The sequence below is a fragment of the Helicoverpa zea genome, chromosome 7, assembly GCF_022581195.2.
Source record: "Helicoverpa zea isolate HzStark_Cry1AcR chromosome 7, ilHelZeax1.1, whole genome shotgun sequence".
Lineage (NCBI taxonomy): Eukaryota > Metazoa > Arthropoda > Insecta > Lepidoptera > Noctuidae > Helicoverpa > Helicoverpa zea.
Window position 1 is genome coordinate 6682610 of NC_061458.1, and position 15287 is coordinate 6697896.

Genomic DNA, 15287 nt, shown 5'->3' on the forward strand with positions numbered 1-15287 from the left:
CATTTTTCACTTGCATTCAGGTTCGTTAATGGACTAAGTTTTTATTGCACTGCTAAGAATCAGAATTAAAGTAATTTTATTGGTAGCTGGACCCATAGTAGCTATAATTGCAGACCTTCGTCGTTAACTCGGAGCAATTTCGAGCCTAAGGCGGTTAGCGTAAAAGATTTCAGAGAAAAAACGCGAAGTCTGACCACGGCCTAAGGCAATTCAAAAGATTTGAACGTAGAATAGTAAATAGTTGCAGAAGCGATTTCAGTTTACACTTTCAGTTTTATATAGACTAAGATTTTAATTTATGAATTACGAATTCATCAAAAGCGTCTGCATAGAGTACCTAATTTACAAAAACAACATTATATTTGTAGGGAGGCAAATATTTTAATTTCACACAAATTTTGTCTCCAATACAGATAAAACAACAACAATAAAAATTTGTCTACAACAATATACCTATAGACTTTCCCCAAGTCATTCACAGAATAAAATACATACCATTCCTGAAGTTTCTATAGTTTATTCCGAAACACATGAAACCAAGAAGCAACCTTTGGATGCTTTGCGAAGTATATTTTTTGGGACGCTACCACTGCCTCCCGTCAAAGCCTAAAGCAAAAAGATGGTGATCAAACAAACCCGCCTTCATTATAATGCTGGCACAACACTGCGTCCCACAATTGGGCAGACGTCGATCAACCCACCGATTATGACGGAACACACATCTGACCAGTTTCGATTCATGTACGGAATTAAAACTTTGTGGAAGTGCATGGAAGAGATTAGGATTTTTTTTAAACAATGAAAAATAATGAAACAATCAAACAGACGATAATACAATAGACAATACCACGAAAACGAAAGCAATAACCGTAGTGAAAATCTTACATTTTGAATTGAATTAGTTTTTGAAGTGTTACATAAATAAGTTCCCTAAATCATAAGCTAAATTGCACAACAGTCTAACCTTTTCAAGGTTTATTGAGATAAGTACCATTCAGCCAGAGATGCAAGATGATAAAAGATAAATGTCGTCCTATCCTTACGTTAAGATGTCAAGAACTGTTTCGATGGTCAAAGACACAAACAGGTACCTGACACCCCTTTCATAACAAATAATATTATTAAAACATCTTTTCTGCTACTGTAGGTACGTTATGTCTTGTCTACTTTATCATAAAGGTCAGGACCAAAAAGTATGTTTAGTAACTAGTGTTGGGTACAGTGCACTTATATCTATTGAGCATTTTTTGTGTTGACAAAGTGTTATCACAACAATGTGATGTAATAACAGGTGTAACGAAGGCTTGCGAAAACTCCCTGGTCAAAATATTGATGAAATCTATTTTCAAGGACAAACATAGCCTCTTGAAATGCCAGTGTTTGCTTTCTGTACACTGTAAAATTGCAAAATAAATAGCTAAAAACCATAAGATGCGTATGAAGATGAACATTCAAAAATTTCTGTGAGTAAATTTTTATATGCATAACGAATTTGGCGCAATTTTTCAAGCAATTTGTGGATTAGTTTACAGAAATTCGTTCAGGCTATTTGTAATCAAGGAAATACCATCTATGGTCTAATTCAAAAGTTAAGAGTATTAAAAAGGCAATAAATGACTTGCCTTTGAATCTAAGATGCTTGAAATTATAGATTTAATTTAGCAAAATAAAATTTACATAAATGACCTAATCAATGAAATTATGATGCCTTGAACTACATAAGGATTTTCAAATGTCAAGATCAAACATAGTTCAATTACCGTGCGTCAGGTAAACTTCTCATGAATATAATTTTATTGAATCAAGCAAGCAGTCAAAACAATACTTTCCGTTATTGTCATAAAGGAACGGATTGGAACTACCGGGACATTCAAAGATGAGGAAGACGAATGATTATTTATAAACATCGCATTCAAGAAACTGCAGAAAAAATAAAATGCCTCAACAACCAGATGACTCATATGAAAAATCGGAAAAGTATTGTATTCGAGAAATGTGCATTTAAGCATGTGAATGTTTGTATGACTTACAGTGAAACGGTAGTCATTGAAGACTTTTCAATAACTTAAAAGAGCATTAGTATCACCGCTGTTGATCTATAATCTGCAGCCTACATGCCTTACTAAGAAAATGAGCAGAGATGTACAGAGCCACTCACCACCTGCATTGAAAATTAATAAAAGAAAGCTGACTCATCTAGTTTACCATATACACGCGTTGAGGGTTGACGACCGGCTACGTCGGTCAAATGCGATTTAATTGAAACGCCATAAACGGAGACCGCACCTGTATAGATGCGTACGGCAAGAAGATAATATAGTGACGTATGTACGTAGCCATTAATCTCGCAATCGAGACTCGAGAAATTGCAAATGTCCGACTTTACGACTCGTCTAGTGTGAGCCGATAACGAATTAAATCTACTTTTATGTGGTGGAGTGTTAAAGTTGTTCGGTGCTCGACAAATTGCGGTTTGGTTAGTGCGAACTGCCCTTGATATTAAATGTTCTGTATCTTTTATTATTTTCTTGATACAAACCTTCAGGCGAAAAAAAAGAACAAAAACTTATGACTTATATCATAGCGACATACTTTGGATTATGTTTAAAGTTTCAAGGAATACTTACTGAGGCATTAATTTATACCCTGTGGCACTAAGTCATGCTGATATAAAAATCAGCAGGATGAGAGTATACCAAATCAGTAATATGGTCATTATTACGGTACACTGACGAAGGCGGCTGTCAAGTAATCAGGTTTCATAAAAAAACATTAAGTAATTACGTTTAAATTATAGGCCTTTTTGGAAGAAATATGAGCGTGGCTAATATGGAATAACTTGTAAAAACTCCCCTTTTTCGGCTTTTTCATTTTTCTTTGTTGGGTTAGTGACCTGTGTTTTTGCAATTCATATTTTTTCGTCCATCAAAGCTTTTGGAAGGTGGCATTTTAGATAGCGAAGCGCTGCACCTACCGAATTTAAATTATTTGATGATTGGTTCATATTACGTTACACTAGTATAGTTCAAAAATTAATAAAAAAAAAACTCACTTTCACAACGCAGTGCATGCTTTTGAAAGCTGTGTTTCCAAAACATTGGTTTTACCCTGCATTGAAACCTCGTACAAGCAAAACATAATGTAACATGTTATAATAATGCGTCACAAAGTTATCAGCAAATGCACGTGTTGCATTGATTGAGATGTACTTTTACTACTTCTGTATCCTGTCCCATAGAAACTATCGTCGGAAACTAATGAGACAGATAAATAAATGAATCTGATTCCCATTCTGTATGTCTGTTTACTTGTCTGCGTATTCCAATTTGTCTGCGGCCGAATTCTTCAACAGGTTTGTGCACTTTTAAGTTGTGAGTCACCTGCATTTTCAGTAATTGGGTTTCGATATTGGAAGCATCAATAATGTTGGCTGTCGATTCAATCTTGAATGTGTTAAGAACGTCGAATATTGAGGGTGCGCGGATTAAGTGACCTTATGACCGATAGAATTGAAATAGAATACAGAACTTGGATAAACTAAAGCTTACTTTACCATGTCCATAGCACCTTATCGTTAAATACTCGTCATTCAAAACACATGTTCAGTGACTTCAGAATGCCTATTATGTAATTACAACACACCTTGTCACAGTTTTCACGTAGCTGTGATCTTTGGCCTGGACACATAATGATGGAAGTTGTGACTTTCCGTGAGGTTTATTCAGTATATGACCCTGACAATATGTTCTTAACATAGTACGAGGAGTTGCACATAGGTGCGGTGTATTTCAAAAATATTAGCTTACGTTATAAGGGCGATTTAATCCCGTGGAATGATGTTTTGCCATAAGTACCTATGTGGAAAAATGACTGATGTTTCTTTCAAGATTTTCAAAAGGTTAGTAATAGATATTGAACAGTAATTTATACCCATGCATAATTTGAGTAATAATAGGCAGGTTAAGTAATGTCATGAATATTATAACTTGTGAGACGGGGTGGCACATAGACAAAATAAAATTAGGATAAGGGCAGGAGGATGATGATGAGACTGCATATGAGGGCAATGTATAAAACTCTACCTCATCAACATGGATTCCTTCAAACTTGTTGAAGTTTGCATTTGTCTGAGATGATGCACTAACAGAGATGGTAAGATGTACATATAATATCTTCAATGCCTGTGGCTATGCGTTATGATTTCCCCACCGCAGCGTAAATTGGCAATGTTTCCACGTATGTATTGCTTCGAAACCCGGACATATTACTGCTGCCTGGGATGTTTATTTGTGTGAGTTTGTAGTTCAAGACAATGAAAATATTGTCTTCGATGTGCGTTGGTGACATAATATATTGTGTTATTTCAGTCGTTTCAAAATTGTCATTTATGTGTTTTCATTGATGTAAGAGAATCAAGTCAACCAATCTCGTAGAATCAATGCTGTAGGATAAGATTAATGTATAAGTTTACTTTTGTCTCTGCATAAAGAAATTTAATTCAAGATGAACATACCTGCCAGCAAAGTCCTGACACCATGTCGTATTTAATTAACCGCATAGAAAGCTATGCACATTTCTATACAAACAAGCAACTACAAATTATACGCGCGTGTCATTTTGTAACCCAATGTGTTTAATACTCGGTTGCTGCTGTCTACTGTCGAAGCCCTTTCACCGGCATTGATAGCACCTCGCGAAAAGTCACCAGCACATTGTATATTACAGGTATACGTATATAATTGTAGGTCAACGTTGAAAGTGTACGTTTATCCCCTCATGCCTTGAACCGTTATGACTAATTTTGGCGACATGCGATGTACAAGTTAAGTTTTTAATTTGGGGTTTACCAATTATTGATTGGTTGTTTTATTGGTTTTTAGCGAACTTCTGAAAAGGACGAGGTTCTTAACACAAAAATTGCTATCATTTCATTCTGTAGAGCACCAGGAAACGTTTATTTAGATATGTTTGGTACTGAGTCATTTATGTACATGAAGTGTGATTCGTGATTGTATTTGGATATGAATGCTCTATTGTTATGTGTAAATCGGAGTTATCATGAAATTTTCAGGAAATGAAAACGACAGTAAACATAGGATATTTATATTAACATCTTCACGTAATCTATACTAATATTATAAAGAGGAAAACTTTGTTTGTTTGTTTGTTTGATTGTAATGGATAAACTCAAAAACTACTGGATATTCTTTCACCAATAGAAAGCTATATTATCTGCGAGTTACATAGGCTATATTTTATCCCGGTGCGGGCAGTAGCCCCCACGGAACGCGGGTGAAACCGCGGGAAAACGGCTAGTATAACATATAACTATTGAATTTGGAACGCATTCGTCACAACAATTTGTTCTATAGATATGTGCCAAGGTTTCCAAATTGATTGAAATTAAGTATCTAGTTTCTTTGCACATGTTATGAAGATTCATGTCTCTTATTTTGAATGGATGCTGATTATTTCAATATTGTTTTCAGTTATTCAAATATCTAGTCTAGAAGAAAAGTGCTGTATGAAAATAGGGTAGCGAGTTAACACTTAAGTATCTATTTGACTCTTTGTAAAAGTTGTCACCTGTTTTCGATAGATACTGAAGAATGCCACTTGATATGAACAAATAGTTGCAATTACGGCACCTAATTGCAAGTAGATAATTATCTGCTAAGTACCTATGAATTAACTAACTAAAATATTCCATTCGATGACGGACTGACATAACCCTTCTTGGCTATCGGGTAAAAACAATTGAATTTACTGAAAACGGAATGTGGAAGACAGCGTAATGATCGGATGAAGTATCGTTACTTTGACGGCTTGCGGTATTTTTGTAGGAAGACTACAAAATCAGATGTAATAAAATAATCAATTTATTTGCGGAAAGACTGTTTTTTTTTTGCGGATGATATGCGAATATAATGCAAGAGCAGATAAAGACAAATGAAAGTCAGAGAACCACGGAGGAAGAAATTTGGTATCCATGAAGACAACACGTTGATTTCTGTCAAATGGAATTACCCACTTAGAACGTTCAGCTCCATTAAAGAGAAATGCGTAATCGATAAACGCCTGCAAACAATAGTTAGTTACTTCGTTAAGTAGTGACTTCCACACCTTGACTGTCTTGGGGCGTGTTAATGCTATCGATACTAATTACTATGTCCGTTTTCTAATGAATACTGGAACCAACATGGATTCTACAATTTATTTAGCACTTGATAAATAGTGTGACATTATGTGGGGTATCTTGTTAATACACTATGAATATTAGTTACATCATGTTCTTATATCTCTCAGCAGGGATTTAGAATTTTATACGGAAATACAGGAATCGCTAAACTTTTGTCGGGCTTTTAAGAAGAGTCTGAAATAACCATATTGGATTGCATTTTCCATACAAAATATAAAATCTGAAAAGAGCGATCAGATAATGTAAACATTAATTTGTTCTTTATAAAAAGAACACGAAAAATAAATATCAAGATAACAGTAATTTCGTAGTTCACCGTTTGACCTTACAGTTACATGGAAGTTGTCCGTTTCAATATTCATAATGTTGTTAACTGCGTAATACGTACTTGTGACAATCTGTATGACATTACTGTTATGTTCACACTCCAAATTGTTGTTTGTATTCAAGTGCACTTATGAGCAATTTCAATAAGCCTAACTTCAGTAAGTAAGTATATTTTGCTAATGATAAAAAGGTGTAACGAAAGGTAACAACATCTCAACATCTTTCAAGCCTTTTTCCATATAACATAAGGTAGCAACAGTGTAGCAACAATCTACCTCTAATTGAGCAATAAGCAAATCGAAAGATAGATAGCAGATTAGTACGTACTGTGATTAATGGGATGGTTCGATTTGGTCAAAGTATCAATGGAATATATCGATAATGAATATCATGAAGACATTAGTAAAACTATTAGGATATAGCCAATTACGTAGGCACCTAGTGCGAATACGAAGTCATAATAAAAAAATATCACTTAATGAAACGTGCCAATGGTTTACATAATTAACGGTATAGAAACTTTAAATATACCTAAGTAATTAGTACTTCAAACAATAAATATGTCAAAGATGTTAACATTTCATTCAAATGATGTAAAATTAAATATTTTATTTTCCTAAAACAGTAGCAGAAGTAAGAATACGAGCACACTACCAACTTTTAGTCGGCCGATAGTTGGTTTTGAATCATAAATCCGTATGAAGATGAATGGAAGTACACACGTAACAACGTTCGGGCATTTGTCCGGTATCAGGCCGAATAAAAACTTTAATTGAATTTACGATTAAGAAAATAAAGTATTTTTTTCCAACTACAGGGCCAACAGTTGGTCGACAGTTTAGTTTTAAGTGTGCGTGTAGGCTAACTTATAATATTGGCATTCGTTCATGCAAATAGCTATTCTGATAGCAATGGTTAGTTTCACATCCGTTTCTGACGTCAGAACATTAAGTAATACCATTGTTAGCGATCAAAGTGTAGGTAATATCAATAGGGCGATTATTGTCTTTCCAAGATATAGAAGTCATTATTTTATAATAATTGCTATAACTGTTGATACGACTCTTCCAATGACTTTTTCATAGTCATTTATGAGAACATTTTTACGGAAATTAGTTTTGAATTGCTTTGTAAAGGGCCTATGACACTTTACTAAATTCAGTCGTCTAATTAGGTTTCTGATGCCCATTTTCACCAACAAATACTTAAATTAAGGGATCCCCTAAGAGCATTTACGGAACACTTAATAAGAATTTCGTTTTCACCAAAGTTTAGGTATCCCTTATCCATAGTCATTTATGTCAAAATTGGGAGAGCCCTTATTCTAAGTGGCACTTAGATTAAGAGATTGTTGGTGAAAATGGGCATAAATAATTTAATGAAACCTACCTTCCTAAATGAGATTACATTTGTCTGAATTTAGTCACCGAAGCATTGAGACGACTGAATTTAGTCAAGTATAATAAGCCCCTAAGGCTCTGCCAGATTGGCGTTTTTTTATTAGGTAAGATTTCGCCAATGTGTTTTCATTAGAGAAATATCTTAAGGCAAATAATTTATTGAATAATTAAATCAAGTGATTAATACCAAGTACTAAGAAGCATCACTGATCTCCATGAAGATTAAAGCCTGGATGCATTGTAATACAATAAGAATTACTGCAATTATCGTCTGATCGGCCCTTACTTTGAAGTCAAGGTCTAGCCAATCGCTTACTTGTTTTAAGTGTATCTGCACCACGACATTTTCAATACTAACGAGGATTCATAATTAACTAGATTCAAAGAAAAAAACATTGCACAGACCATGCCTGTAAGTACTGTATTCATTCACAGCGTAAGAAGTTGTTTTTAAGCAAAGATTTATGACCTCCCCAGTCAATAAAGATTAAAATTTATCAACGTTGTTTTTATTGCTTCTTTGTTGTAATTAAACACAAGAGAAATAATGCTCTTGTAACGGATACTTTAGAAGATTATCGAGGTCAGTGACAAATCCCTTTTCATGAAGATATTAGCACTGCCGATGAAATAATTGAACTGAGCACCGTCATTATCAAAGTCGTAGTTAAAACGTCTTGGTGTGGGAAGACAATGCGTTCACGTAGGAACATATCTCTACAGAGTACAATAACTTGTATATTTGCACATGCATCGTCACTTGAAAGTCTGTCTGTACCGCATTCACGGCGAGCAAGTCCTTCAACCTTGGGACCTGTACTGCGGATATTTCGCTTGTTGATTTTTTCTCCTTTTCCGCAAATCTCCGCTTCACTATTTACTTGCGAATCTCGTCGGCATCGGCTCAAGAATAAAGTTCTTTAACGAACACGGTCACGTCTTTGGCATTTGTTGTACCGACTGTAATTGCTATTACGAATCGCATCAACTGTTTTAGTGCAACAACTGTGACATATTTGCTTGGCAACAGTGTTGTTTTGCTTGACTTAACCATCTGGAATATTAAAACCATGAACTTCTGTTAAATCCAGGTACCAATGTACTGAATTCCACCACAGCATTCTGACAGGTTAATATAAATAAATGTTACCAAGTATACAGTTTTCGCCGAGTATATAATGTCTATTCTAAACATGAGGAAAAATTTAAGAACAGTATTTTTCTTTTATACCTAATATTAAGTTCTGAGGTTTTCGTCGCCTTAGTTTGAGACATCCATTTTAATGCATTTCCATTTGAGATAATAATGAGAAACGGACGTTGAACGCTGCATTATTTTCCAGAGGGCAATAGGTGGCGCGATATGATAGCCCAGGGCTCGACAAGTGCGGTCGAGGCCGGGAGCCCGGGAGAGGTGGCAGCCGCTCGCATACCGCACTCAGTATACAATAGCACGCCGCAAGTGTTGCGCGCACGCCGCTCACTGCAACAACCTCGCGTACTTATCGAATCGGCCGCCTTATCGATTACGCCTTCCACTCCTTTGAACGTCGCGCGATTCCGAACAGTGATGAGTGAGTTTCGCGATAGCGTGTGAATATTTGGAGGATTAGGAAACAAACAAGTGCGCGTGATGCAGCGGTAGATCACACCGACAGTGTAGACCGATTGGCGCCGCTCCAGGTGGACCAGACCCATGAGTGCCATCCCCCTGCCGGTGTCTAAGGAGATAACGTGATGTGACAGCAATACGTGTCGTAGTGCTAGTGGAATTGTTTTGTGAAAGTGTGCACCGAGCGTGAGTGAGCAGACGGCTGCCGGCGCGGCCGGTGCTCCGTGACAATGTTGAATTGCACCGATCTGGAATGCATCCTACACCATCATCATTATTATGCACACCTGCATCACATTCATCATTTACAAAATGCACAGGACACAGGTACGTCGATGCTGATATTAATAATCGTCCCAGATATGGTGATGATGAGGTTTTTAAATCAATCACTGGAGAACAATGACAAAACAAAGGTAGTAACAATGAAATTGTTTGTTTAAGAGCTAACGATGAGTGCTAATGATAACAAATGAGACGAGCGAAACGTATAGGCCGCGGTTGAAATCCTTGATTTAGATACTGGTTCAGATGCTAGCATTCAAATGTAAGTTCATGATGAAATTACGTTAGGTAAATGATTGTTTATTGCGATGCGAGTAAATACTATAAGAGGTGTACTTGACCTTTGTGAACAATAAGAAAAAATAAAAAAATTGGGCACACTTAAGTGCGATAATAGACTGAAACACAAGGTTCGGTGCAATAACTAGCAGGTGTTTGGTGTAGTTATCACGCAACGTAGCTGCCTGTTGCGGGCTGTTTTCACTCTGTTAACTCACTTGGACGAGCGACTTTAAAACCTGCCTGACGACGCGAAATGGACGAAATATTTGTACAAACAAATGTTATACGTTTTCTCTTTCAACTCGACGACGATTGAATAATTAAGCTGATTGCTAGATGTCAGCTTTTGAATTTTAAATACTTAGTAAAAAATCTTGGTTCATACTTATCCCAGTCAATGTCAAAATTCTCTACTTGATTAGAAGGCAATAAGGCAACAAGTTACGTTTGTTTTAAAATTCTGAAGCCTATTTTCTGGTTGAATGTGCCGACCAGTTGTGTAAATAATCCTCTACTTCATCATTTTTGTAATGTCTTTAACATGTTGTTTACTATTTAAGATATTCCGTCCTTTTATAATAATTTATTACGAGCATGTTCTTGTTTACTTATTGATAACGTCATATTTATCAGTCTACAAACTACTTGTACATGTTGACGGACAATCTTTCGGTGCACTATTAAAATTTTTATTTGGCTTGGCGAACGGCTTTTCGAATAGAGCATTATCTATTGATTCCTTGGTTTATTATAGTTAAACGAACAATGATGAATGAGTTTAAGTTCGTTAGTATCATAACTATTCGCGAACTATTTGAAAACAAAAACAAGATACCTATGTAAACAATCCTCTAATATAAAAAGTACGTTAGACTAAACCAGAAACCAGTATACCTGTCATTCTCCTAGATGGTAGAAGTTCACGCCATGAGGCTTGTTGACAGAACATTATCGCAATTTAAAATTGATTTGATTTATTGTGACATGCGGCGGTAATGAACAATTCTAGTATATTTTTAGTGTATCTGGAAATTGAAATAGGCAAATTATTAAAAAAGCCAAATGTATCAACGTCAAGGTCTGCATAAACTGTAACAGATTAACCTATTTCTAACAATCGTATCGTATCAGACGACATGCTCAGCTGGCACGGGTAATTCAATAGATTCGCTCTTTGTTACCTTGCATCCTACATCAATCGTCTCACAAGAATGGCATTTTCTGACGCTGGCTTGACATTTGTTTACATTTAGTCTTCAGTATACATTATTGTTTCTAACGTTTCAAATGCCCTGCATTACTCGTTCCTGCCATATTGCGACAGAGAATCTTCATTTATGTTCCATTTAAATATTAGTTTCTAAATTACACTTATCCATGCAAATCAAAGTTTGTAAATCCCGTTGGAAATTCAAACTCACTTAAGAACGTACGTAAAACGATACATATTGATAATGTTGGTAATAATTTGAAAATGTTCAAAGTCGTTAACCCTAAAACAGCTGCTCATTTTAGGTAAGGTAGGTTAGTACTGTGTTAAGTACATATTTTAAGTGAAGAGTTTCATTAAGGTTAATATAATACCGTCTATCTATGACACTTGGAATATAGTGGAGGAGAAATATTGCATGAATAATTAAAGAGATTAGCATCTTCACATAAGACCTCAAGTGACAGGCTTAAGTTAGAACTTTATATTCCTTTTTACGATCTTAATTCTTAACCCGCGCCGTGACCTGCCTTAGATCATAACATCTTCAAAGGATTATCGATAGCGGAATTACTTCATCACTAGCTATTATATTTCGATTCTTCACAGATACGTCTAGTCACCTCAGTTTTTCTTATTCTTCTATTTTATTCATGATATGATAATTATATGCTTGTTATAATTTTATTCCGATTGTCTCTGTCCAGTCTCTATCAACATTAAGACGTAGCGTATAAACCTGACTGCAACCGTGACCAATTAGATTGAGCAAGTCCTTTAACTGGATCTTTATCTTATAAAAAGTCAGATGTCTGTCTATTTGTGTTACTCACGTATCTGTTATATTTATGTGTTTTCGTTTGATCTAACAACAAATTGTGAATAATAAGTCATTAAATTAACGTATCAAACATAATAAATATATTGTTTAAGGCCTAATGCTAATATGAGCGTGTAAAATTTACTTATCATTCACTAGCTGCCACCCGCGGTTCCAAACGCGTTACAAGGCAATATGTATTATAATATGACTGTCAACTTTTTACCGAAGTCCATTCAGTAGGTTTAGTATGCGAGAGGAACGAACATACAAATCTACAAACTTTCGCATTTATGCACTAGCGCGGAAGTTTAGCAGGTCTTTCCCTAGTGGGGCGCCAGCAACTAATTACTTTCAATAAAATAAGAGTTTATAGTTCGAATGAGTCATAAATTCGTGACTGTTTTGAAACATTTCGTTAACTGGAATGTCTTTGTTGCACCGTAAAAGAGTTACTTTGTGTCCAAATGTAACAAAAACATTGAATAATATTTACTAAACATTTGCGGTGGTATGTTTGTCTTCATTAAAATTACCTACATGGTTATAATACGAGCAATCCCAATTTAGCGATGTATTCATATTTTATATTTTCATAAAGAAAGTGCTTGTCATGTTACATTTAATTTATATAAGTACTTGCTGTTATTTAAAACTATGTGCATAAAATGCGCTGAATGTTATTCTAAATCACTACTGGATCACGTGCTTAACCCTCTCCGTAACATAGTGGGCAATTGGTAACAGATCTCCCCTATACGAGGGATCGCTAAAATAGCCTCGATTAGTCACCAAGGTCGAAACTACAGCGAATACGCGTGTCGCTTCAACAGGTAGTTACCAATTTTATAATTTGCAACATGTCTCTTCCTAGGGCGACTCGCTAACAAATTGCTTTGTCATATCAATTGACCATCTAGTATCAATTTAATCTGCATCTGCTCTGCAACCGATTCAATTCGCTCCAACTTATAGATTTTAACTTTCTAATCTTTGAAACGGTTCGCTAATATTCGCCTAACTTCCTTATGAGTGATGATAAGTAATTTTGGTTTGTAATGAGATTTGAGATTAATAATGTTTTTTTAATGGACTGTGTGAGATTAGACACAGAACAATATGTAGTCGATATGCTATAGTGAAACTTGAGACGGTTATTTGAAGAAATATCAAGACAACCGCCAGACAGAAATGATTGAAATCTTCGAGACAGACAAAATTATAATAGGCTCTGGTTCTCAATAGTAACACTTTGATATTGAGCCAGATCTGCACACCTTATAATTAATTAGTTAATTAACAAATTTCCTAATATATTAAGAAAGTTTAGCAATAATAAGGTGTGTTAGATAATATCCTGCCGGTGTCTGGCTTATATCCGGGTAGGAAACGAGTGTCATGATATTGAAATGGATAATTATTTGAACCGATAATGTGTTGTTTCTTTGTAAAGCAGGTTCTGAAGTGGTCATTAAGAGGCTTTTAACGAAGTTCACGATAAATAGCTGTGGCGACTCTTTATCAAAGTAATGATTGCTAAAGAATAAGTTTTTTTTTTAATCAAGACAATCTTGGTTTGCTGTTTTAGCTTAAGCTTTTTGCATAGAACTATTTTATACCTATTTATTAATATGGCTTTTTTGAACTGCTTCATTATTAAGTACCTAATGGTACTTGCACTATCATTACGCTTTATTATTACTGTTATATGTATGACTCAAAGATGTTCTGAAATAAATTTTACAAGTACCATACATGTTCAGCTAATTTTGTAAATTATTTTTCTGTAAATAGTGCTGTGACCAAAAATAATGGAAAATACTCAAACAAAGTTATTTGCAGTTTAATTTCACGCATTCTAGATGTGTAACGGTAGTTTACCTACAAATTAAGTCGCCTGCGTTTATGTAAAATACTTGTATATACAGAGCATACCTAATAAATATCTTAATCCATTAGTCATAAAAATTTACAAATAGGAATAAGTACTATCGTAACAATTTCACACATTCCGCGTATTTTTTTTCTTGTTACTAAAATATGTATTAATATAATATAACCTACAGTTTATATTATATTAATAGGTATCATGTTTAGAAATCTAGAGTTAAGTAACCTGACCTTGGCTGCCAGGCTAAATATTCAAAACATACATAGGTAACGTTTAGATTTTAGTTTTTGATATAAAGCATGGTTTAGACAGCACGTCCAACTTTTTGGGGGATGATTGAGACCGCTAAGCTAGGCACGGTTTGGAGGAAAATGCCTTTCGGAAATTGTCTGTAGGTACTTATGTAGTAAGTATATGAATAGTAGTAATACTATATGCGTACGTAATACAGTTTATCATCTTTTTCGTATTTATTAACACGCTTATGTTTAACTTTAATTTGACATTAAGTTAGTCTTATTAGGTATTTGTTAATTATATGAATATTTAAAAACTGTCTTATTAAGTAATAAAAAAAAATACGACAATTATTTTGAAAATATATTTATCCTATTTTCAAACCTAATGCATTAGTCGAGCAAATGCAACTAACATAATAACTGTTTTTTTCTCTACCACGTTAATTCAACCTTACCTGTTTGTTCTAACTCACGACTCCTAATAAAATTACACCGAGCTAAAACCAGCTTTACATTGTTTTCATGTCTAGACTCAACATTATAATGTTCGTTTTCTTTTTGTACGATAGAAATGCTGACGACCTTATATAGCTAGGTAGTAGAACCTCTTGTATTAATATTCATAATATTTATTCTGCGGTAAATGGCGAACATTTTTTTTTAAAATCTACTAAGAATATTGTGAGTAAAATACGTTATGACAATCATCAACATTTTTACCGTTGAATTGCAATGTACCTACAGATGGCCTGTCTTGTCTATATGAGAAAATGCCTGTTACGGGACTTTTCATAAACATAAGACTTCACGACTTCACACGACAGAGACTGGGTTACAGGCAAAATCAACGTAAAAAGTAAGATTAAAAGTGTGTATTCCATATCGACCAACATTACAACAAAATGGATCCCTGGCGATGGAAGGAGACCAAGAGGAAGACCAAGAAGACCAAGGAAAGGCTGGAGAGAAGATTTAGATAGCTTCCTCAAGGACTGGGCAATACAACAAATAGCGACCGATAG

General features: G+C 35.0%; 1 protein-coding gene across 2 annotated transcripts in view; it reads left to right on the top strand.

Annotated features, from left to right (window-relative positions):
• Nucleotides 1-9384: 9384 nt before the first annotated feature.
• The window catches only part of LOC124631595, a 194735-nt gene continuing 188832 nt past the window's right edge, over nucleotides 9385-15287 (top strand). The window contains exon 1 of one of the 2 annotated variants that reach the window (XM_047166034.1): nucleotides 9385-9865. In XM_047166034.1, the coding sequence (XP_047021990.1) occupies nucleotides 9769-9865 (97 nt within the window). In that variant the 5' untranslated portion in view covers nucleotides 9385-9768. The remainder of the gene's footprint in view (nucleotides 9866-15287) is intronic. The other variant, XM_047166035.1, reaches the window with a different exon arrangement.